This window comes from Planococcus citri, chromosome 1 (assembly GCF_950023065.1).
Source record: "Planococcus citri chromosome 1, ihPlaCitr1.1, whole genome shotgun sequence".
In the NCBI taxonomy this organism is placed as follows: domain Eukaryota; kingdom Metazoa; phylum Arthropoda; class Insecta; order Hemiptera; family Pseudococcidae; genus Planococcus; species Planococcus citri.
The window spans coordinates 79,805,235-79,827,954 of NC_088677.1; the positions used below are offsets into that span (position 1 = coordinate 79,805,235).

Genomic DNA, 22,720 nt, shown 5'->3' on the forward strand with positions numbered 1-22,720 from the left:
GGCTGGTTATAAATTTTTGCATGCTCTTTCAATCTTGATTTGCCCAGTTCAAAAAATTTCGCCCGAGTCCTATGTTTGAAAGCAAAATCTGCGATTTGGCTCACCTCACAATCAAAATCGCTGCCATTTTTCAGTAAGGCCAACCTTGTTTTGAGCAAGTTGGGTTTAAAGTGTTCCTTACGATGTCTCCTTTAGGAAAAAAGGTGTCACAGAGAATTGGCGGGGGGGGGGTGCAATTATTCCTATTATCATACACCGGACTAAAAAATAATCAATATTTATTTTAATAGAGTAAAACAATCAAAAACTCACCTTCTACGATCCGAGTATAGGCTTTTTTGGGTTCTGGCGTATCTTTTAGAATTAAATATAACAACGTTGAGATCTCCAATGGAAAATTTTCAGTTAATAATAATTCTTGTAAACTCCTTAACGAGGAACGAAGATCAACTCTATCGCTAGTCGATGCTTCATCTGTAACATAATAAAAAAAACGACCACCATTAAAACCTGTCTAGGTCCAAGAGAACCCCTTTCTATTCGTACATGCGATTTCAACCCTTATTAACAGGTAAAAATAAACGAGTTCGGGTATTGGTCGAATTAATAAAAAATAAACAACCACCATTAAAACCTGTTCAGGTTCAAGAAAACCCCTTTCTATTCGTATATGCGATTTCAACCCTTATTAACAGGTAAAAATAAACGAGTTCGAGTATTGGTCGAATCGAGAATTGATGTGAAACCAAGGTATAGGGAATCTGGTTTACGAGAAAGGAAGCGTAGAAAAACTATCCAATAAGCGAGAAGAGGTTTTCTGCGTACTCGAGATGAACGTGCTAACATTGTGATTGGTTTAGGCAGAAAACCCATGTAGCGTATGATGACATGAAGACGAATAAACAATGCAATCAAATGCATTTATAACGTCGTCGTCATTCAACTTCCTCTATTCAAGGTTTCCAATTATACGGGTAATATATATTTTATGCATCTTTATACAATACACACATATACGACCGCATCACCAATACATATTAATCGAATCGAGTTTAACTTATTATTAACGACCGGATATTTCTTCCATAAGGCATTTCCATCACTGTATACGTTCAAAAAAGGTGTCTGATGTGCCTCCTCCACCCCCCCCCTTTTGGTCTGCGTTTCTGACGCCTGATCACGTTCGAATGTGCAAGTATACTTAATTGATATTTTGCCAGGCTGCGATGTCCTGTTTTTATGATCGAATGAGCTATTTTAGATACAATTTATGTGGCGTTGATATCGAACTGAGCCAGCTACAAGTTGATACAGAACGTTAAAAAGTCGCACGAATGTGAAGCCAATCTTCTTGCAAATGTCTATTTATTGGCTTCGGTTATTACGAGAAGATACCTAATATTGTTCCATAAATACTAAATAATACGAAGTAATAAAATTGTCAATTTCATTTGTTTTTATTATTTTTTCAAAGTATTAAAATCATATTTCGTCACGTTTCAATTTAGAGACTGAATATCGTACGCATTCTAATAGGAACTTGACAGAGGTGTGCCGCGCTAGTGTCGCCTTGTTTATGATTGGCTGATGAAAGGTCCCAGTATAAACATTGGAATGTAATGTTGTGAAAATTGAAGGAAAATTGTTGAAAATTGCTGATAACAACGGGACCTTTCGTTAGTTCCGGTGTTTTTGACTACCATTTCCTAGAGCGCGACAGTTGTCTTGTCAAATCCCTATAGATTGTTTTTTTTTCTGACAGAATGAGAGGTGCATTTTTAGAAAAATTTGCCCAAAATAGGAAGATGAAATGTTGACTTCAAGATAGAACTTCTTGTCATCAAACAATATTTTCTCCCTTTTTTGATATAATAATTTCTCAAAGTTTTGGGCCCATTCAAAGATCAGGCCCCATACGACGAATCAGTAATGAAAAGATAAATCTCATTTGAAAGCTAAATAGTACAGTCATTTTAAGAAAATTTTTAGTCGAACCTCGAAAAAATTGGGGGCAAGCTGAATTTCACATTATTTGTTCAGATTGGTCTCTAAAACAACCCATCAAAAGTTGCACCCCGCAACTTGACTGCTACCCCGGCAAGAGGTCATTAACCTTTCCCGAAACATGTTTTTCGGCTTTATCGCCGAAATGAAGGGTCCGAGAGGGAAAATGTTCAAATAAGTATTATTCTTCGTTAAATTTCCTATCACCATGACCAGTTCAGTTTTTCCCAAAATGGCGATTTCACTCTTACTAAGGAGGGGGTAAAGTTGTCAATTTTAAGAAAATTGTTTAAAAAAATGAAAATCGACAATTTAGAACGTGAACTTGATTCACGGTACACTCGAAAATATTTTGACCAAAGTTGCACACCGCGACCTGTATGCTAACCCCGCAAGAGGTCATTAACCTTTGCCAATCTACGTTTTTTGGCTATATCGCCGAAATGAAGGGTCGGAAGAAAAAAGTTATTGGACTAAAATTATTCTACGGCAAATTTCCTATAAGCATGACCAGTTCAGTTGAAATATACATATTTTTCGATTTTTGGTGAATTTTTGAAAATCAAATTTAGGCCAAAAATGAGAAAAAAAATCAAAATTTCACCAAATTGAGATAAAAAGCTGAAATTTGGGAAATACCCTATTTTCGACCTGCCAAATCGGTTGGAAACTATTTCAAACCGTTTTGAGCAGTTCTGGAGCCTCCAGCACATTTTCGAAACTTGAAATTCCCACAAAATTTAATCAAATGAAGTTGGAAAGCGGAAATTCACACTGCAATCCAATTTATACACGCTATTAAGTCGACTTCTGGTGGGTTTGAGTCATGCAACCTTTTGAAAATTCTTGGAGGCTCCAGTAGATTTTTGAAACTTGCAATTTCCACAAAATTTCATCAAAAGCAGTTGGAGAGCTAAAATTTATTCTGTAAACTGATTTCAATACGCTAGGGAGTCGACTGCAAGTAGATTTCAAGTCGATTTTGAGCCTCCAGCGATTTTTTAGAAATGACTGGAGCCTCCAGCAGATATGTCAATGCTCGAAATTTCTATAAAAATTAACCAAACAGAGTTGGAAATTCAAAATTCACAGTATAAGTATTCCAATTTCAATACGTTATCAAGTCGACTGCAGGTTTTGGTTCAAGTCATTTTGGCGCCTACAGGGACATTTCCAAAATTCCTAGAGCCTCCAACAGATTTTAGAACCTTGAAATTTCATAAGAAGCAGTTGGAAAACTAAAATTCACTCTGTAAACTAATTTCAATACGCTATAAAGTCGACTACCGGTAGATTTCAAGTCGTTTTGTAGCCTCCAGCAACTTTTTGGTAACGAATTATCGAAGCCTCTAGCAGATTTTTCAATGCTCGAAATTTCCATAAAATTTTACTCAACAGAGACACCCCATTTTTGACATTATTCTGAGATGGGTTACAGGCAGTTTCAATCCGTTTTGAAGTCTCCAGCAGATTTTTAGAAACTTCTGTTTTTCAAAAAATTCCACAAAATCTATCCTAATTAACCTTCGGCTTTCAAACTCCATTTGATGAAATTTTGTGCATAGAAATTGCAAGTTTCAAAAATCTACTGAAGCCTCCAAGAATTTTCAAAAGGTTGCATGACTCAAACCCACCAGAAGTCGACTAAATAGCGTGTGTATAAATTGAAGAGCTCTATTCCAAAGTGGGTTAAGTCATTTCAAAAAAAGGCACGTTTTACGGAGATTTTTACTTCAAAAGTGGGTTAAGTGATCGATTTTTCAAAGTAAATTTTTCTACAACTAATTGTTCTATGCCCAAAGAAAGGAAAGGTGCACCGACCTTTGGAAACAGAACAAATTTCAGCATCAAAAACTTTAAATGCATTTTTTGGAGGAAACAATGACTTAACCCACTTTGGAATAGAGCTCTTCAATTAGATTGCAACGTGAATTTCTTTTTTCCAACTTCATTTGATTAAATTTTGTGGGAATTTCAAGTTTCGAAAATGTGCTAGAGGCTCCAGAACTGCTCAAAACGGTTTGAAATAGTTTCCAACCGATTTGGCAGGTCGAAAATAGGGTATTTCCCAAATTTCAGCTTTTTATCTCAATTTGGTGAAATTTTGATTTTTTTTCTCATTTTTGGCCTAAATTTGATTTTCAAAAATTCACCAAAAATCGAAAAATATGTATATTTCAACTGAACTGGTCATGCTTATAGGAAATTTGCCGTAGAATAATTTTAGTCCAATAACTTTTTTCTTCCGACCCTTCATTTCGGCGATATAGCCAAAAAACGTAGATTGGCAAAGGTTAATGACCTCTTGCGGGGTTAGCATACAGGTCGCGGTGTGCAACTTTGGTCAAAATATTTTCGAGTGTACCGTGAATCAAGTTCACGTTCTAAATTGTCGATTTTCATTTTTTAAAACAATTTTCATAAAATTGACAACTTTACCCCCTCCTTAGTAAGGGTGAAATCGCCATTTTGGGAAAAACTGAACTGGTCATGGTGATAGGAAATTTAACGTAGAATAATATTTATTTGAACATTTTCCCTCTCGGACCCTTCATTTCGGCGATAAAGCCGAAAAACATGTTTCGGGAAAGGTTAATGACCTCTTGCCGGGGTAGCAGTCAAGTTGCGGAGTGCAACTTTTGATGGGTTGTTTTAGATACCAGTCTGAACAAATAATGTGAAATTCAGCTTGCCCCCAATTTTTTCGAGGTTCGACTAAAAATTTTGCTAAAATGACTGCACTAAAAACATTCGATTTCAATTTAAAAACGGTGGAACGATGAGGAAAATTTGCACGAATAACTAATCACTGATTCATAGTATAGATAATTTTATTGAAAGCATTCATCTAAAGAAAGTGATATTCATTTAAATTAGTTCCTCTTGTACCCTGCAAATGATTTTCAGTTTTCATCTACTTTGTGTACGTCCCTGACCTAAAAAATTTACTCTCCTGAGATAATTACCATACGTCGATCAAAGATGTACGAGTAGGTTGCTATTAGGAACTCCATTAAATTAAATTTCTCATCATTCGATTAAAATTTGGTGGGCCAGAACATTATGAGCCATCAATTTGTTTTATGGTAGATCGTTAGTAAAAGCCAAAGGGGATTTTCGTTCAATCAAAATAATGGTTTGATATTTTACCTTTATCACTATTCAAGTGGCTGATTTTTTATTTTTTTTCATTAAAATAGCAATATCATTTTTTTTAAAATTTTTTTTTAGGTTTTAATTTGTTGGACTCATTTGACAAAATACAATTTTTAAAAACATTGATTTTTTGCAGAAACTCGAATTTTTTAAAGCTACAGAATGGACGAAAAAAAATCATCGACAGCAATTTCAATTTGATTTTTCAATGATTCATGCCTTTTTTTAATACTCAATTACAACTATCGACCATAATCAAAAAATCGACTTTCAAAAAATTATTCCTCAATCAAAAACCCATTTCTCCTCAATTGGTCATTGATCACAAACTCAATCAAATTAATATGTGCTCTCAAACAACCAGCATAGGTATCTACCAGATTATTGAGGATTTTTATTTGGGGGGAGGAGGGTGCAGGAAGGTGAGCGGAAATTACAATGAGCAGAACAAGATAAACTTTGGGCAGTAGGATTTTTTGCAATTTTTAAATGTTTGACAGGTCGCGAAAAATCATAAAATTTGTTAACAAGGTTTTCGAAGTCAAAAAAAAAAATGTTTTTCACGAAATAATTCAATAAATGAATTCAAAATTTCAAAAAGTTTACCCATTTTCCCCAAAATTTTGAAATTTTTAACACAATTTTCGAAATGCATTGATTTTTTTCAAGTTGTATTTAGAAGTTAGACAACGTGTCAAGAATTCGTGGCAATTTTAGCAGGTTCTTTTATGGACAAAACATTGAAGGTTCAAAATTAAACACATTAAGTATACTTTGAGAAATTAAAATTGGATCCCCTCCCCTCCCCCCGGTCTTAAAAATCTGTCACAGCGTCTTAAAAACTTCGGATTCAGTGCGATTCTTTTTCAAAAAAAAATAAAATAAAAAAAACTTTGGAATAAGCCAAAAAGTTTGAAAAAATAACCAAAAAATAAGAAGAAACTCACAAAACACGAGCAAAACATTTTCACACAGAAAAAGGTCACCAAAAAAAAAACTTTTCAATTTTATTGAATTTCATCAAGTTCAAAAAAAAAATAAACAAAACAAAAAAAACATTCCAATAAAAATCGGATACTAAAACTCGATCGAAATTTCGACAATTTCAGCAAAAAACAAGACTTATGAAAATTATTGGCAAAAAAGTGATAAATGTTCATATGTACATTTTTACAATTTTTTCAAAAAATTGAGATTTGAAAAAATTGTGATTATTTCGAAAAGTTTTGACCAAAAGCGAGACATTTAAGCCATTTTTGGAAAGGCTTTTTAACAATTTTTGGCAAAATACCGAAACTTTTCAGCATTTTTAACAAACAAGTAAAACTACTAGCAATTTTTGGCCAAAAGCAAGACTTTTTGACAATTATTGACAAAAAAAGTTGGATTATTTCGTGATTTTTTTATTAAATAGTGAGAATTTTTGACAATTTAAATGAAAGTTTTTGAAAAGAAATGAGAATTTTCAGTATGTTTTGGTAAGAAATTGGACTATTTGAAAAATTTTACAAAATGTGAGACTTTTTGCAATTTTCAAAAAAAAATCAGAATTGGGAAATTTTAATTTTGAAATTGAAAAAAAAAACAATTTCGGTAGGGCCTAAATAAAAATTTGAAAAAATAACCAGAACTTATTTTCAATTTATAAAAAATAAATCACTAAAACATTGAAGTCATGCCTTCAATATTTCAGTGGTTTTTTATTTAAAGTGAAAAATTACAAAAAATTTTGTGAAAAATCGCCGAATTACTCATAAAAAATTATTGAAACATTGATGTTGTGAAAAAAAAATCTGGAATGAAAAATCACTGAAACTTAAGTGTAGAAAATCATTGAAATTTTGATGAAAAATGATCAAATTAAAAATAAAATAAAAGTAAGACATGGATTCAAAAAAAAAAAAAAAAAAAAAAAAGCCATCTACATAATATTTTAAACGCTGAGAAAAAAAACTAAAAACATCTAATTGAAAATTTCAGAAATTCTATAGTAAAAAATCACTAAATTATTTATGAGAAAAAAAACAAAAAAAACACCAAAACTTGATAAAAAAAAAAAAAAACGTTGAAATCTTGGTGAAAAATCACCTTAAATATTATTTCAGTGATGATTTGCATGATTTTTCACTAAAATTAAGTTTTAGCGAAAAATCGACCAAATTATTGGTAAAATAAACAATAATGAAAAATCACTAATACTTTAAAACAAAAAGAATCAGCGAAAATAAATTGCTGAAAAATTATAAACAATAAAAAAAAATAAAATACCTACTGAAAACTTGGTGAGAAATCACTGAAAATGAGATAACAATTAAACATTTATGAAAGCCACATTGACACCAGTGAAAAAGGTTAGTGAAATGTGCCCCTGGAGGGGGAAATTCGGGCCCTCAAAGAGAAGGCATTTTCGAAAAAATCGCTCCTGTCGCTACACAAATTGTTGAGGAAAAAATAGCTCAAACTCAGATAAAAGTGCTTATTTTGAGATTTGAAAATTTGCAAATCTCTTATTTTTGGATAAATTTGTGTTTTTTTTATTTATTATTTTGTTTTTTTAGTAAATACGTAGATACTACATTTTGCATTAATCATGCCAAAGTATTGAATGATATCATTCCCAAAACTGGGGAAATATTTTGGAACGGTGTGGTGCCAATTTTTCAATTATTTTTGCGAATTTCGAAAAGTCGAAAAATTTTTTAAATGAGGGTCTCTTCGAATTTGGTGAAAATCCGCAGACTTCTTTTTCGCGATCCACTCCAAAGTTTTAGTAGATAAATACTCGCTGCCAAGATTCGATGATTTTTGGTTGATTCAAGATTGAGACAAGAGAGCATGAAGATGGAACTTCGACTTTGAAGAGAAAAAAACAAAAAATTCGATGCTCATTACAAAATGTACGTATTCAAGACAGACAAGAACAATTGATCTTTTGAAAAATAAATTCAAATTTTCAATGCATATGAAAATAACTCATTTGGAATAGGTATTTTTTCAAATTTTAGGAGCCCATTTGGCACTTTTAACCAATTTACACACCTTCTTGTATCTTTTCAATATCGAATTTCTCGAACTGGTGTTTTCATTTTCTACATTTTTCTGGTAGGTACAATCAGACGAATTAGGATGATGATTCGGATTCTTTCAAAATCAGGGTAAGTTTTCACTAAAATCCAGAACGCTATTTTCGTGCTTTCGAGCTACCTAGATCAAATTCTCGCCTTTTTCGCCCCAATAGACACTCGAGATCACCACCCCCCCCCCCTCACAAAACACCGCCAATACAGCATCTCACACAAATCAGCAGATACGACAACGTACATATTCGTACCATTACTCGACATCAGACAACCCGACTTTTCATCAAATTGGCCATATCGATTGATGTAAAAAGCAGCACACAGTTGCGTTTTGAAAACGGATCGATGTGTTTTAACGGGTTAGACGAACTATCCAGACGTGCTTTACGACAGTCATTTGGGGATGATGTTCATAAAAATGTTACTCAACGGTAGTAAAATTGGTCAGTAACGTGGAAGAATTAAAAGCGAGTGATACCCAAACCATATCTATAGCCTCATTTCCCCACAATCAGTACCATCCACTTCCAATATCCATCATTCGCCACCGTTCTCCCAAAACCATCCCACCCTTTACTCTTTGATGACGATTCTCACAATCCTGCAGCAGTTCATTTCCTCCTCGTCAATTATACGAATATTCGAACGACTATGTACAACGTTGGAGTGATCAGTGTATACCAAGAGTATACCAAGACACGTGGTATTTTAAAGCCCACTGCGTATACGGTATACCTACACAGGTCGGGCGTTGGGGTGTGAGGCGTTATCACGATACATAAAAAGGGTCTACACATTGGGTAAGGTAAGCTTTTAACGCAAGTAGTGCAATTCTGTCGTTCGACAGTCGTAAAAAAGGTTCTTAAACACCTCAAGCCTGAGTCTTTGCACGTACGTATAAAAAAACCCGCAACCCGCAACCCGCACCACGGTGCAGTGCACGTTATACTCGCAGATTACCGTTCGCAAAAGCTCGTAAAAAAAGTTCTATTTAAAGACGTCGTACTATTACGTATACTTATTCGACCGACGACGACGACGTCGGCCTGCTTCTTGTACGCGCCTCATATATACGAGTATATACTACTTGCTCGCACTTATACACTGCAACTACCACCTTAGCTCTCTCGTAAATCCTTATCGGCGGCTCTAAATTAATGAAAACACTCCCCAAATGAAAAAGGCTAGAAAAAATTCTCTTCCTGTCTATCTCTTTCTTTCTTTCTTTCGCACTATAAAAGTACAACTTTACGACGACCCACGGCTGCAATGGGAAGCGGAAGAAAAAATTTTCCAAGGTGGAGGAGAGAGGAAAACACCCCCCCCCCCCAAGTACGCTGGCAATTGCTTTTATAAAGTCCGATTTAAAAAGCTATAAATGAACCGATTCGCCCCGGTGCGAATGCACTGTTTAAAGTAGTCGTCGACGACGTATATAAAGAAAACTTTGATTATTTCAACTTTTGCTGCTGCGATTTTACGATCTTCCCGGGTTCCCATTTCCCTATACCTACACCATTTCATCGTCGTAGGCTCGTAGCAGGTCTACGAGAGTACGTGGTGTAATATTTTTCGCGTATTCAAAATAGTATACGAGTAATATCTTTATCACCTTTATACTCGATATCACAAAATATAGGCGTTCAGTAGGCAAGAAATTAAACGCACGCGTGAAATGTTCTGCATTCGGCTAAATGGCCCTGCTTTCGAGAAGGCGTTACCGATGCGAGTGTTCGAAACATTGTCGACAATGTTGCGATAAATCTTCGCCAGTACCTACTACCTACGTCGTTGCAGTACTCGTCGTAACCCTAATTGAGAGACCTAATTAGGATTTGGGATTTGGTGAGAAGTATTTTACATTAAGTATTTTAATCGTTCGTAGTTCAATAAATGAACGAGGTAGGGTTTGCTTGAATCGAGAGATGAAAAATTATACTGATCGCAGAGCAAATTAGAATGATTTTCATAAGACCAATATTCTTGATTTTTAGGTACTCATCCCTCCTTCAACCGGGGTGAATTTTGTTTTAGATTTCATAAAAAGTTGATTCCATATCCCCACCCCCACCACTCTCTCCTCATCAATAATTAAAATGAAATCACACAAACATTGAAATTGAACACGAAAAATTAAAAAAAAAAAAAAAAACAAGAAAAATGAAAATGTTTTTTTTTAACGTGTTTATGATAAGGTACCCAACAAAGAATAACGAAGAAAGTTCCAATTTAAAATAAATAAAAAAACTATTGAGAAAAAAATGCCAAAATTTCTGAAAATATTGCTTCAAGGTAAGTATTTCTGATCATCGAAAAAAAAAAACAAAATAGCTTTCGAAAGAGAGAGGAAAAAAACAGAAAATAGGTCTCCGAAATTGTCTTGTCGTCATTTGGACAAAAAAGTGGCCTTATTCAAATAAAGAAATGAGTCTCTTTTCCTCCTCCTGTCCCTTCCATCAACAGAAAAATGCTAAAAAATTGAAGGAACAAGTTATCTGACAATTAGAACACAAAACTCAAAAGGACCAATGACAGGCATTTCCCCTACAGTTTCAATTTTTTTTTGGGGGGAGGGGAAGCCAGATCAAAATTTAAATGGCTCAGAAGAATTTTAAGGCAGAGAAAGAGTGAAAATGACTTGCAAATAAAAAAATCAGACATTTTGTTTTAATTTTTTTTGGTGGGGAGGGAGACCAGATCAAAATTTAACTGGCTCAAAGGAATTTTGAAACAGGGAAAGAATAAGATGAAAAATTTAAAAGCTTAAAAATAAAAAAAATCAGGTATTTTGTTTAATTTTTTTTGGAGGGGGGGAGTCCAGATCAAGATTTAATTGGCCCAGAAAACAGGGAAAGAATATTAAGATGAAAAACTTTGAAGTTTGAAAATGAAAAAATCAGGCATTTTGTTTAATTTGGGGGGGGGGAGTGCAGATCAAGATTTAATTGGCCCAGAAAACAGGGATTTAATTTGGGGGGGAGAGAGATCAAAATTTAATTGGCTCAGAGGAATTTTCAAACAGAGAAAGAATGAGATGAAAAATTTAAAAGCTTAAAAATAAAAAAAATCAGGCATTTTGTTTAATTTTTTTTTGGGGGGGGAGTGCAGATCAAGATTTAATTGGCCCAGAAAACAGGGAAAGAATATTAAGATGAAAAAGTTTACAGTTTGAAAATGAAAAAATCAGGCATTTTGTTTAATTTGGGGGGGGGGAAGTGCAGATCAAGATTTAATTGGCCCAGAAAACAGGGATTTAATTTTGGGGGGGGGGGAGGGAGATCAAAATTTAATTGGCTCAGAGGAATTTTCAAACAGAGAAAGAATAAGATGAAAAATTTAAAAGCTTAAAAATAAAAAAAATCAGGCATTTTGTTTAATTTTTTTTTTGGGGGGGGGAGTCCAGATCAAGATTTAATTGGTCCAGAAAACAGGGAAAGAATATTAAGATGAAAAACTCTAAAGTTTGAAAATGAAAAAATCAGGCATTTTATTCAATTCGGGGGGGGGGAGTGCAGATCAAGATTTAATTGGCTCAGAAAACAGGGATTCAATTTGGGGGGGAGGGAGATCAAAATTTAATTGACTCAAGAGGAATTTTGAAACATGGAAAGAATTGGATGAAAAATTTAAAAGCTTAAAAATAAAAAAAATCAGGCATTTTGTTTAATTTTTTTGGAGGGGGGGAAGTGCAGATCAAGATTTAATTAGCCCAGAAAACAGGGAAAGAATATTAAGATGAAAAACTTCGAGCTTGAAAATTAAAAAATCAGCCTTTTTGTTTCAATTTGGGTGGGGGGGAGGGAGATCAAAATTTAATTGGCTCAGAAGAATTTTGAAACAGGGAAAGAATGAGACGGAGAATTTTAAAGTTTGAAAATGAAAAAATCAGGCCTTTTGGCAAGTTTTTGGCAATTTTGACAAAAATTTAACACTAATAGCGGAAAATATATATTTAATTCTTTCAGGAAGGAGGTGGAATGGGATTCGAGTGAATGTCGAAAGTTCATTTCTGTTTTAGAGGAAACCGGAACAATGAAATAACAATACAAATTAAGAAAAAAAGAGAGAATCAATGGAAAATTTCAAAGCAAAAAAAAGGGAAGAACAACACTGCGATTTTTTAAAACAATTCTGGCAAAAAAAAGCAATAGGTAGGTACCTACTTATTTTGTGATTTAGACAAAAAAGTTATTTTTTTTCGCAATTTTGGCATTTTTTTAAAAGCAAAAACAGGTTTTTAGAGCAGGAAACTGTTCCTGATGTTGGAATGTGGAGGGAGGTGGGGCCTGGGGGGTTCAACATTCAACTTTTTTTTTCAAAACTAGTAAAATGAAGAAAATTTTGAAAGAAGGGAAATGAAAAATTTACTAGTTTGAAATAAAAATAGGGATGAAACCACGTTTTTTTTGTTGTTGTTTTGGTATAAAAAAAGTAGTAACAACTTTTGGCAGTTTTGGAAAAAAAATCGGAGCCAAAATATTTTCATGTCAAAATTTGATTCCAATTTTCGAGGAAGACTGGCAAAACAAAATTTCTGAAGGAAAACGAAAATTAAATAAGGAAAATATTAGTAAGAAAGTAAAAAAAAAAAAAATGGAAAAAAGCAAGGTTTCTTGTGGTTTTGCTTTTTTGGGGGACTTTGGCACCTGTTTTGTAATTTTTACAAAAAAAAAAAAAAAACAAGACATTTTGACAAATTTTCAAGTGTTCCCAAAAAATTAAAACCTTTTTGGCATACTTTCGTAAAAAAAGAGAAGGTTGCCAGGAAAATGCGTTTTAGTTCTTCATTGTACGGAAAGGAAAGAGACAAAACTTTATTTCAATTCGAGTAGAATTTTTTTTATAATTTGAAAGAAAAGATTTTTAAAAATTTCAAGTTTGATTTTTTTTAAAAAAACGAAAAAAAAACATAATTTTTTCATGCTTAATTTTAGGGGGGGGGGGAATGCCCAAATTCATTCGCATCGAAATCTGTCTATTTTAAAAGAAATCTGGACATTAAAATTCTGGAAGAATAAGAAAAAAAATTAAAAATTTCAAGTTGTAGTTCAAAAAATAAAAAAGAGCGCGACTTTTTGCAATTCTGTTCAAAAAGCAGGATAATCAAAATAAGCAAAAAATGTTGAAACGCTCTGAAGAAAAATTAATAATTATGAACAATATCGATGAAGAAAAAGCATCAAGTTGGGAACAATTTATAGGAAAATTCAACTTCTTTCGAGCAGAAAAACTTCTAGAATTTTGAAAATGACAATTTTCAACATTTCCAAATTAAATTTACGACCTGCCCGAATTAATTCTACATCTTTGGTGAAATTTTCAAAATTTGTAAAAAACGATCAAAACTCTGCAGGAGCTTTAAAATGTACTTAGATTTTGACGAGAAACTATGAATTCTCTTCTTTCTGTGAGATGATTATTATTTGAGGAACAATTATTCACCAATCATTTTACTGGAAAACTTCGCCCATTCAGAATTATTTTAATACTTCAACTTGAAAAAAGTTCCTTTTATCGTCAAAAACCATTCCCTATTTTTCAAATTTCTGCAAAATTCACCACAAAAAATTGAAAAATTGAAATTTTGAACAAGAAGTTTTTTAAAATGCTTCATCGTGAAAAAAAAACTCTCGTTGAAATCCAAGTCGGGCATTTCAACAAATTCTTTCAACCTGACAGATTAATTTTCCAGGCAAAATTTTCATTTTCTCATTGTTTGGGAAACTTTTCTATCGTATTTTTCCATCCAACTTTTTTTCCAAAAAATTCAAATTAATTCTTTGAAAATTACCTCTGAAATTGGAGAAAAATACGCTTCTGCCCAAAAGGAGCCTCAAATTCTTTTTAATTTTACATTTTCTAAAATGGGAAGTTTTGAAAGTTTACGAATTGAGGATTTTGCAGTGAAACTTTTTCAAAATTCTACTAAGAAGGGAATTGAAATATTAATATGTACAATAAAAATTCAATTTGAATTAAAAAAAAAAAACTAATTTTAAAAATCATTACAAATACCTAACTTATTATAAAAATGAATACATAATTTAAATTGAAAAATTTCATGTCATATTGGAAAAAATGCTTCTGAAAAACGAGATTTTTCGATAATAATCAACACAAAAGCAGACCTTATCCTAACACCAATCGATTTGGGAAGATTCAAAGGCTCAGCAAAAAGCATAAAAACCAAAATTTTCGCTTTTTCAATTTGATCAAATTGTGATTCTTTGATTGTAAACGTGCCAACTTTTCATTTTCTAAAAAATCATCAAAAATTGAACAATAAAATTCGGTTTTTGAAATTTTGCTTTAAGGTGCATTTTTAGACAATCTTTTTAATTTTTCACCACTTTTGAAACAAAATCCTCCCTCCCCCCGGTTCATCCCTTTTTTTCATACACTTCGTCAATCGACATTTCATAATCACGATGGCAAATTTTTTTCAGCTAAAAACACGTTAATTGTGCTACGTGACACCGTACAGCACGATTAACGTATCTGGCTCAACTTATCTCGAGTCAAGGGAATGCTGCACCGTGTGAGGGATCAAAAACCCTCGTGGCGTGGGTTTATCTTTCGAGTGTTTATACGTATACAATATTAAACGGTATACGTATAGTGTACTTAATAGCGTATATAAATTGTTCACGAGAGGATGACAAAGTTGTTGGCGTATCACACACGAGTCGTGCTAACGTCGCCGACGTACGAGTATATAAATTGTACTATGTATTCGCTAACTTGAGTTACCCACTTAAAAAAATCATTGCAAAATGACACACAATGACACGTACAAGGTTACACATGCGCATGTTTTCAGATTGCATTGTATGCAGAATGTAAGGACTTAATAAACACTCTTAATAATAGGTACATATGATATGCTCGTACAGTAGGTAGATAAACACGTATAAGTACGTATAAGTTGAGTACATTGTACAGATAATTAATTTTTGGCAAAAATTTTGTTGTGTATCTGTGCAGGACAACTGACAAGCGACAAGCCACACCTACACGTACATCACATATGCATCAAGAGTTGAATCACCGCGAATGAGGCCCCTTTTTATCGATATTTTTACATGCATCATCTCATCGCATCACACGTCAGTTTCAAGATCCAAAATAACGACGATGCAGGAGAAGGACCCCTTCGTCATCCAGAGATAAAAAACAAAAAAAAGGTCATTACACACCGTACTGTATTTGCTGGGCTGGCACAATGTCACAACGAAAATCCATTTCAAACAACATGACGGTTTATAATTCCAAGGTCACGCGGAAGTATTAGGGAGGCAAACCGAATAAACGATTTTATAAAGTACGTGTACTACTTGTTGTTTGTACTTATATTATAATGCATTATGCGTTTGGCAGCTCATATACACCTTTCATAAATGTGTTCTCGCCCACAAAATATACTCGATACTGTTTTATTATACGTAGCAAATGTAAAAAGAATTATAATCCGACATATGACAATTGGAATGACTGCACCCCCTCGGCCCCAATCCTCTGAGACAAATTTTTTTGGTAGAGGGCACATCTTAAGGAACATTTTAGAGCACACTTGCCATAATAGTACAGTCATTTTAGCAAAATTTTCAGTCGAACCTCGAAAAAATTGGGGGCAAGCTGAATTTCACATTATTTGTTCAGATTGGTCTCTAAAACAACCCATCAAAAGTTGCACCCCGCAACTTGACTGCTACCCCCGCAAGAGGTCATTAACCTTTGGCGAAACATGTTTTTCGGCTTTATCGCCGAAATGAAGGGTCCAAGAGGGAAAATGTTCGAATAAATATTATTCTACGTTAAATTTCCTATTACCATGACCAGTTCAGTTTTTCCGAAAATGGCGATTTCACCCTTACTAAGGAGGGGGTAAAGTTGTCAATTTTATGAAAATTGTTTTAAAAAATGAAAATCGACCATTTAGAACGTGAACTCGATTCACTGTACACTCGAAAATATTTTGACCAAAGTTGCACGCCGAAACTTGTATGATACCCCCGCAAGAGGTCATTAACCTTTGTCAATCTACGTTTTTTGGCAATTTAACCGAAATGAAGGGTCGGAGGGGAAAAAGTGATTGAACTAAAATTGTTCTACGTTAAATTTCTTATAGGCATGGCCAGTTCAGCTTTTCCCAAAATGGCGGTTTCACGCTTACTCAGAGGGGGGAGAGGGGTAATGTTGTCAATTTTATGAAAATTGTTTTAAAAAATGAAAATTGACAATTTGAAACGTGAACTCGATTCAAGGTACATTCGAAAATATTTTGATCAAAGTTGCACACCGCAACTTGTCCGTCACCCCCCCCCCCCCCCCGCGCCAAGAGGTCATTAACCTTTGTTAATCTACGTTTTTCGGCTATACCGCCGAAATGAAGGGTCGGAGGGATAAAAGTAATTGAACTAAAATTATTCTAAATCAAATTTCTTATAAGCATGACCAGTTCAGTTGTTTGCGTAATCGTAATTTCAGCCTTACAGTGGAAGTGTTTCAAATTGAAAAAAGTAATTAAAAAACTGATTTTGCTTTTTTGATAAATACCTAGATAGATGTTACATGAACATTTTAAAAATTAGAAAAACATGGTAAAAAATATTCTAAAAAGCAAAAAGATGAAATTATAATTTTTCAAACTGAAAAGATGATACTTAACTTTCTATGCCATATCTTTCTCATTAGGTAGGTACCTATTTGCTTTTATGCTTTTAAAAAAAGAATAAAACGACACCTAGCATTAGAAATTTTTTTAAAAAGTACGTTGAATAGGTACCTATAGAACATTGAAAAAATCAAGAAATTGATTTAGGTAATTTTTTAGTAAGTTCTGCCTAAAAAAATTTAAAAATCCCAAAAACATCTCTAAAAATCAAAAACATTAGAAAATCATGTTTTAAATGGTTAAAAGTTAAAACTTGATTAAATATGTAGCAGAAAAATGTGATGAAAAATAAGGGCACTAGGTATCAGAGAGTGAAGAAGGGAGGTAGGCTCAAGTCCAACTGATTAGTCAAAATGAAAAAATAAACCAATATTTGAATTTAGTCTTATTGAGATGGTCACAGACAACATGTCATTTCACTTTCAAATTTTGACCGAATATTAGAGACCAAAGATTCCACTGGTATGCTGGCCAGGATGACCAATGCGAGGTAATGATTATAATTTGTAATATAGATTTATCGAGGGGGATCAAATAAACTCACTTCAGTTTTGTTTTTCTAAACACCATTCTTGACCTCTTGAATTGATAGGTTGTAGTTTCAAAAGATTCAAGAGACTCCATCGAATTTTTAAAATTTTTTGTTTTGGAATAATTTGTATCAAATAATAAAAGATTCATTATCTTGGTGTGTCTTCCGATTAGGTACCTAATTTGAAAACATATTTTCAAATTCGTTTGGTTCAAATTCAAACTTTTCTCCGATGAGGTTTTTTGAAAAAATAGGTGAATGAATAGCAGTTTGCGAACGAATCAACATAAAAAGCTACGATTTGGCTTACAGCCTATTTTCGAACAAAGAAATCAATTGGGAGGCATTTTGAGTCATTTTGAGTGTCCTGGGAAATTTTTGACATTTTTAGTTTTCAAAATAGAAAAGAAAACTTTTATCCCTCCGACCCTTCATTTCGGCGGTATAGCCGAAAAACGTAGATTAACAAAGGTTAATGACCTCTTGGCGCGGGGTGGGGGGGGGTGACGGACAAGTTGCGGTGTGCAACTTTGGTCAAAATATTTTCGAATGTACCTTGAATCGAGTTCACGTTTCAAATTGTCAATTTTCATTTTTTAAAACAATTTTCATAAAATTGACAACATTACCCCTCTCCCCCCTCTGAGTAAGCGTGAAACCGCCATTTTGGGAAAAGCTGAACTGGCCATGCCTATAAGAAATTTAACGTAGAACAATTTTAGTTCAATCACTTTTTCCCCTCCGACCCTTCATTTCGGTTAAATTGCCAAAAAACGTAGATTGACAAAGGTTAATGACCTCTTGCGGGGGTATCATACAAGTTTCGGCGTGCAACTTTGGTCAAAATATTTTCGAGTGTACAGTGAATCGAGTTCACGTTCTAAATGGTCGATTTTCATTTTTTAAAACAATTTTCATAAAATTGACAACTTTACCCCCTCCTTAGTAAGGGTGAAATCGCCATTTTCGGAAAAACTGAACTGGTCATGGTAATAGGAAATTTAACGTAGAATAATATTTATTCGAACATTTTCCCTCTTGGACCCTTCATTTCGGCGATAAAGCCGAAAAACATGTTTCGCCAAAGGTTAATGACCTCTTGCGGGGGTAGCAGTCAAGTTGCGGGGTGCAACTTTTGATGGGTTGTTTTAGAGACCAATCTGAACAAATAATGTGAAATTCAGCTTGCCCCCAATTTTTTCGAGGTTCGACTAAAAATTTTGCTAAAATGACTGTACTATAAGAAATTGGCCTTATATGTAATTGAAAAAATGACGGGCATTTTGATAGAGAGGTGAGCCAAAATCACAGATTTTGCTTTCCAACATGGGATTCGCATGAAATTTTTTAAACTGGGCAAAGCGAGATTGAAAGAGCATGCAAAGTTTATCACCTGCCAAAATTCCAAGAGCTAAAGTGTATTTTTTGATTTTTGGTGAATTTTTGAAAATCACAGGGCAAAAAATGAGAAAAAAAATCAAAATTTTACCAAATTGATCTAGAAAGCTGAAATTTGGGATATATCCTATTTTCGACCTGCCAAATCGATTGGAAACGGTTTCAACCTGTTTTGAGCTGTTCTGGAGCCTCCAGCAGGTTTTTCGAACTTGAATTTTCCACAAAATTTCACCAGATGGAGTTGGAAATTCGAAATTCACGCTGCAATCCAACTTAAACACGTTAACAAGTCGACTACTGGTGAGTTTAAATCATTTGGGAGCCTCCAGCAAATTTTTGAAAATTCTTGGAGCCTCCAATAAATAACTAGAAATTTTCACAAAATTTCATCTAATGAAGTTGGAAATACGAAATTCACGATACACTCAAACTTAAACACGTTATCAAATCGACTGCTGGTGAGTTTCGGTTATTTTGGAGCCTCCAGCGATTTTTTTGAAAATTCTTGAAGCCTTCAGTAGATTTTTGAAACTTGAAAGTTTCACAAAATTTCATTAAAATGCAGTTATGAAGCCGAAATTCAATCTGCATATTAATTTCAATTTACCATGAAGTCGGCTGCAAGTCGTTTTGGAGCCTCCAGTGACAAGAGGTGGAAGTGTAATTTTTCAAATTTTCAAAAAGTATGAAATTAATGCACAAAAATATGGTTTAGACTGGAATACACCAATTTTAAAAAACATATCAACCTGCAGTCAACTTTATAGCAAAATTTCAATTCGTTCTGGAGCCTCCAGCAGATTTCTGGAAACTTCTGTATTTGAAAAAATGTCACAAAATCAGTCGAAACTAATTTTCAACTCCGTTTTATGAAACTTTGTAGAAATTTCAAATTTCTATAATGTACTGGAGGCTCCAGTAGTTTCCAAAAAGTCACTGGAGGCTCCAAAACGACTTGAAATTCACCTGAAATCGATTTCATAGAGTTCAAAATTTGTGTCTAGAGTGAATTTTGGCTTTCCATCTCCAATTCATGAATTTTTGTAGAAATTTCAAGTTTTAAAAATCTGCTGGAGGCTCCAGTAGTTTCCAAAAAGTCACTGGAGGCTCCAAAATGACTTGAACCGACCAGCAGTCAATTTAGTAGCGTGAAATTTCAAGTTTCAAAAAACTACTGGAAGCTTCAGTCGTTTCCAAAAAGTCACTGGAGGCTCCAAAACGACTTGAAATCCATCTACAGTCCACTTCATAGCGTATTGAAATTAGTTCGCAGAGTGAATCGTCCTTATAACTCTAATTTGCTAAAACTTTGTGAATTTCAAGTTTCAAAAATCTACTGGAGGCTCCAAGAATTTTCAAAAAGTCGATGGAGGCTCCAAAATAACTTAAACTTACCAGCAGTCGACCTAACAACGTGTTTAAGTTGGAGTGCAGCGAGAATTTCGAATTTCCAGCTTCATTATATGACATTTTTCAAGTTTGAAAAACCTGCTGGAGGCTCCAGTAGTTTCCAAAAATTCACTGGAGGCTCCAAAACGACTTGAAATCCACTTGCAGTCGACTTCATAGCGTATTGGAATTAGTTCGATGAGGGAACATCACCTTCATAACTTTCATTTGATAGAATTTTGTGAATTTCAAGTTTCAAAAATCTACTGGAGGCTCCAAAATGATAAACCTACTAGCAGTCGACTTGACAATGTGTTCAAGTTGGAATGCATCGTGAATTTCAAATTTCCAGCTTCATTCGATGAAATTTTTCCAGTTCGAAAAATCTTCTGGAGGATTTAGTAGATTTTAAGAAGTCACTGGAGGCTCCAAAACGACTTGAAATCCACTTACAGTCGACTTCATAACGTACTGAAATCAGTTCACAGAGTGAATATCGCCTTCATAACTCTCATTTGATAAAATTTTGTGAATTTCAAGTTTCAAAAATTTACTGGAGGCTCCAAAAATTTTCTAAAAGTCGATGAAGGCTCCAAAAAACTAAAACCCACGAGCAGTCGACCTAACAACGTGTTCAAGTTGGAGTGCTGCGGGAATTTTAAATTTTCAGCTTCATTATATCACATTTTTCAAGTTTGAAAAATCTGCTGGAGGCTCCAGTAGATTCCAAAAAGTCACTGGAGGCTCCAAAACGACTAGAAATTTACCTAGCGTATTAAAATTAGTTTTCAGAGTGAATTTCAGCTTATAACTCCTTTAGATGGAATTTTGTGGAAACTTCAAGTTTCAAAAATCTACTGGAGGCTCCAAAATGACTTAAACCCGCCTGCATTCGACGTAATACCATGTTTAAGTTGAAGTGCAGGGTGAATTTCAGATTTTCAGCTTCATTCGATGAAATTTTCTAGAAAATTCAAGATTCAAAAATGTACCGGAGGCTCCAGTAGTTTACAAAAAGTCGCTGGAGGCTCCAAAACGGCTCAAAATCCACCAACAATCGACTTCATCAGAGTGAATTTCGGCTTCATAACTCACATTCGATGAAATTTTGTGGAAATTTCAAGTTCCCAAAATCTACTGGAGGCTCCAAGAATTTTCAAAAAGTCGCTGGAGTCTCCAAAACGACTTGAAACTAGTAGCAGTCGACTTAATAACGTGTTTAAGCTGGAGTCCAGCGTGAATTTCGGATTTCCAACTCCATTTGATAAAATTTGGTGGAAATGTCGAGTTCCAAAAATCTGCTGGAGGCTCCAGAACTGCTCAAACCGGTTAACGGTATAATATATGCCAAATTTCAGCTTTCTAGGTCAATTTGGTAAAATTCTGATTTTTTCCCTCATTTTTGGGCCAAATTTGATTTTCAAAAATTCACCATAAATCGAAAAATGCATTTTAGCACTTGAAATTTTGGCAGGTGATGGATGTTTTTTTTTGGCTGTAGAAAAATTGATGGAATTAAGAGGCATCTGCACCGGATTCTCGAAGCAATTTTTAAAAATTTATAACTGCTCATTCAAGCCAGTAGACCATGAATTTCATGAATTTTGAGTAAGCAGGGGGGGGAATACTCAAAAATTTCACACACTTACGGTTCATGATAACAATAGGACATATACATAAAGAAACCCACTACAAGTAGTTGTACCGTATATGTGCTAGCATCGCGATGATGATTAAATGGCGTAATGATTATTTTTTGTTGCGGCAAAAAATATTGTAATATGCAATAAACGCTTTCCGCGCCATTCGTTTTTACTAGATTTTCAGTAATTAACGCAGGAAAAATTGTATATCGTAAAAAGAAACACTTAGAACGAATTAATGGATTATGGTTGAAAATATTATATAGGTTTCCAAAAGAGTGTAATAACAATTAAGAGAGTATATAAGTATTTCAAATTGATGCGAAACTGGCGCCTTGTGCATTCCTTACGATATACCGTACGTATCCCTCTTTCCTTTCTCCTTCTCCTTGGCTTGTTAGACATTCTGTTCTGCAGATATACATAAAATAACCAACTATATAATATCATATGTGTGCGTGGCTTATATGTACTGTACTCGTAGTACCTCTTTTTATATGTCTCGCTCGTAAATGAATAGAGGGAAATATCTTCATTGGATTAAAATACGAGTTTGAGAGCTTGTTCAAAACTTTAAACTCTCTGTAACTCATCCTATACGTACTATCCGATGATAAAGCTAATTAGATCTGGGGTTTTCCATTTTTTTTAAAAATGTATATTTTATCAATATTGTAGGCTTGTTCATAATCGGAAAGCACAAAATTTATAAAATTATCATTTATCACACGATGTGAATGAAACCGGAAGAGGGAGAAACCCAACTTACATTGGAACAATAGGGTGTTAAAAAGTAATGTTGAAAGTTCCATATACTGATTACTGATGAAGTGATAAGAGAGAT

The 22,720-nt window shown here is 34.0% G+C and overlaps 1 protein-coding gene across 4 annotated transcripts in view; it reads right to left on the reverse strand.

Annotated features, from left to right (window-relative positions):
• The window catches only part of LOC135836307 (doublesex- and mab-3-related transcription factor 1-like), a 267,274-nt gene that overhangs the window by 155,266 nt on the left and 89,288 nt on the right, over positions 1-22,720 (reverse strand). For all 4 annotated transcript variants that reach the window (XM_065351071.1, XM_065351061.1, XM_065351081.1 and 1 more), the window contains one exon: positions 313-474. In XM_065351071.1, coding sequence (XP_065207143.1) covers positions 313-474 — 162 coding nt within the window. The remainder of the gene's footprint in view (positions 1-312; positions 475-22,720) is intronic.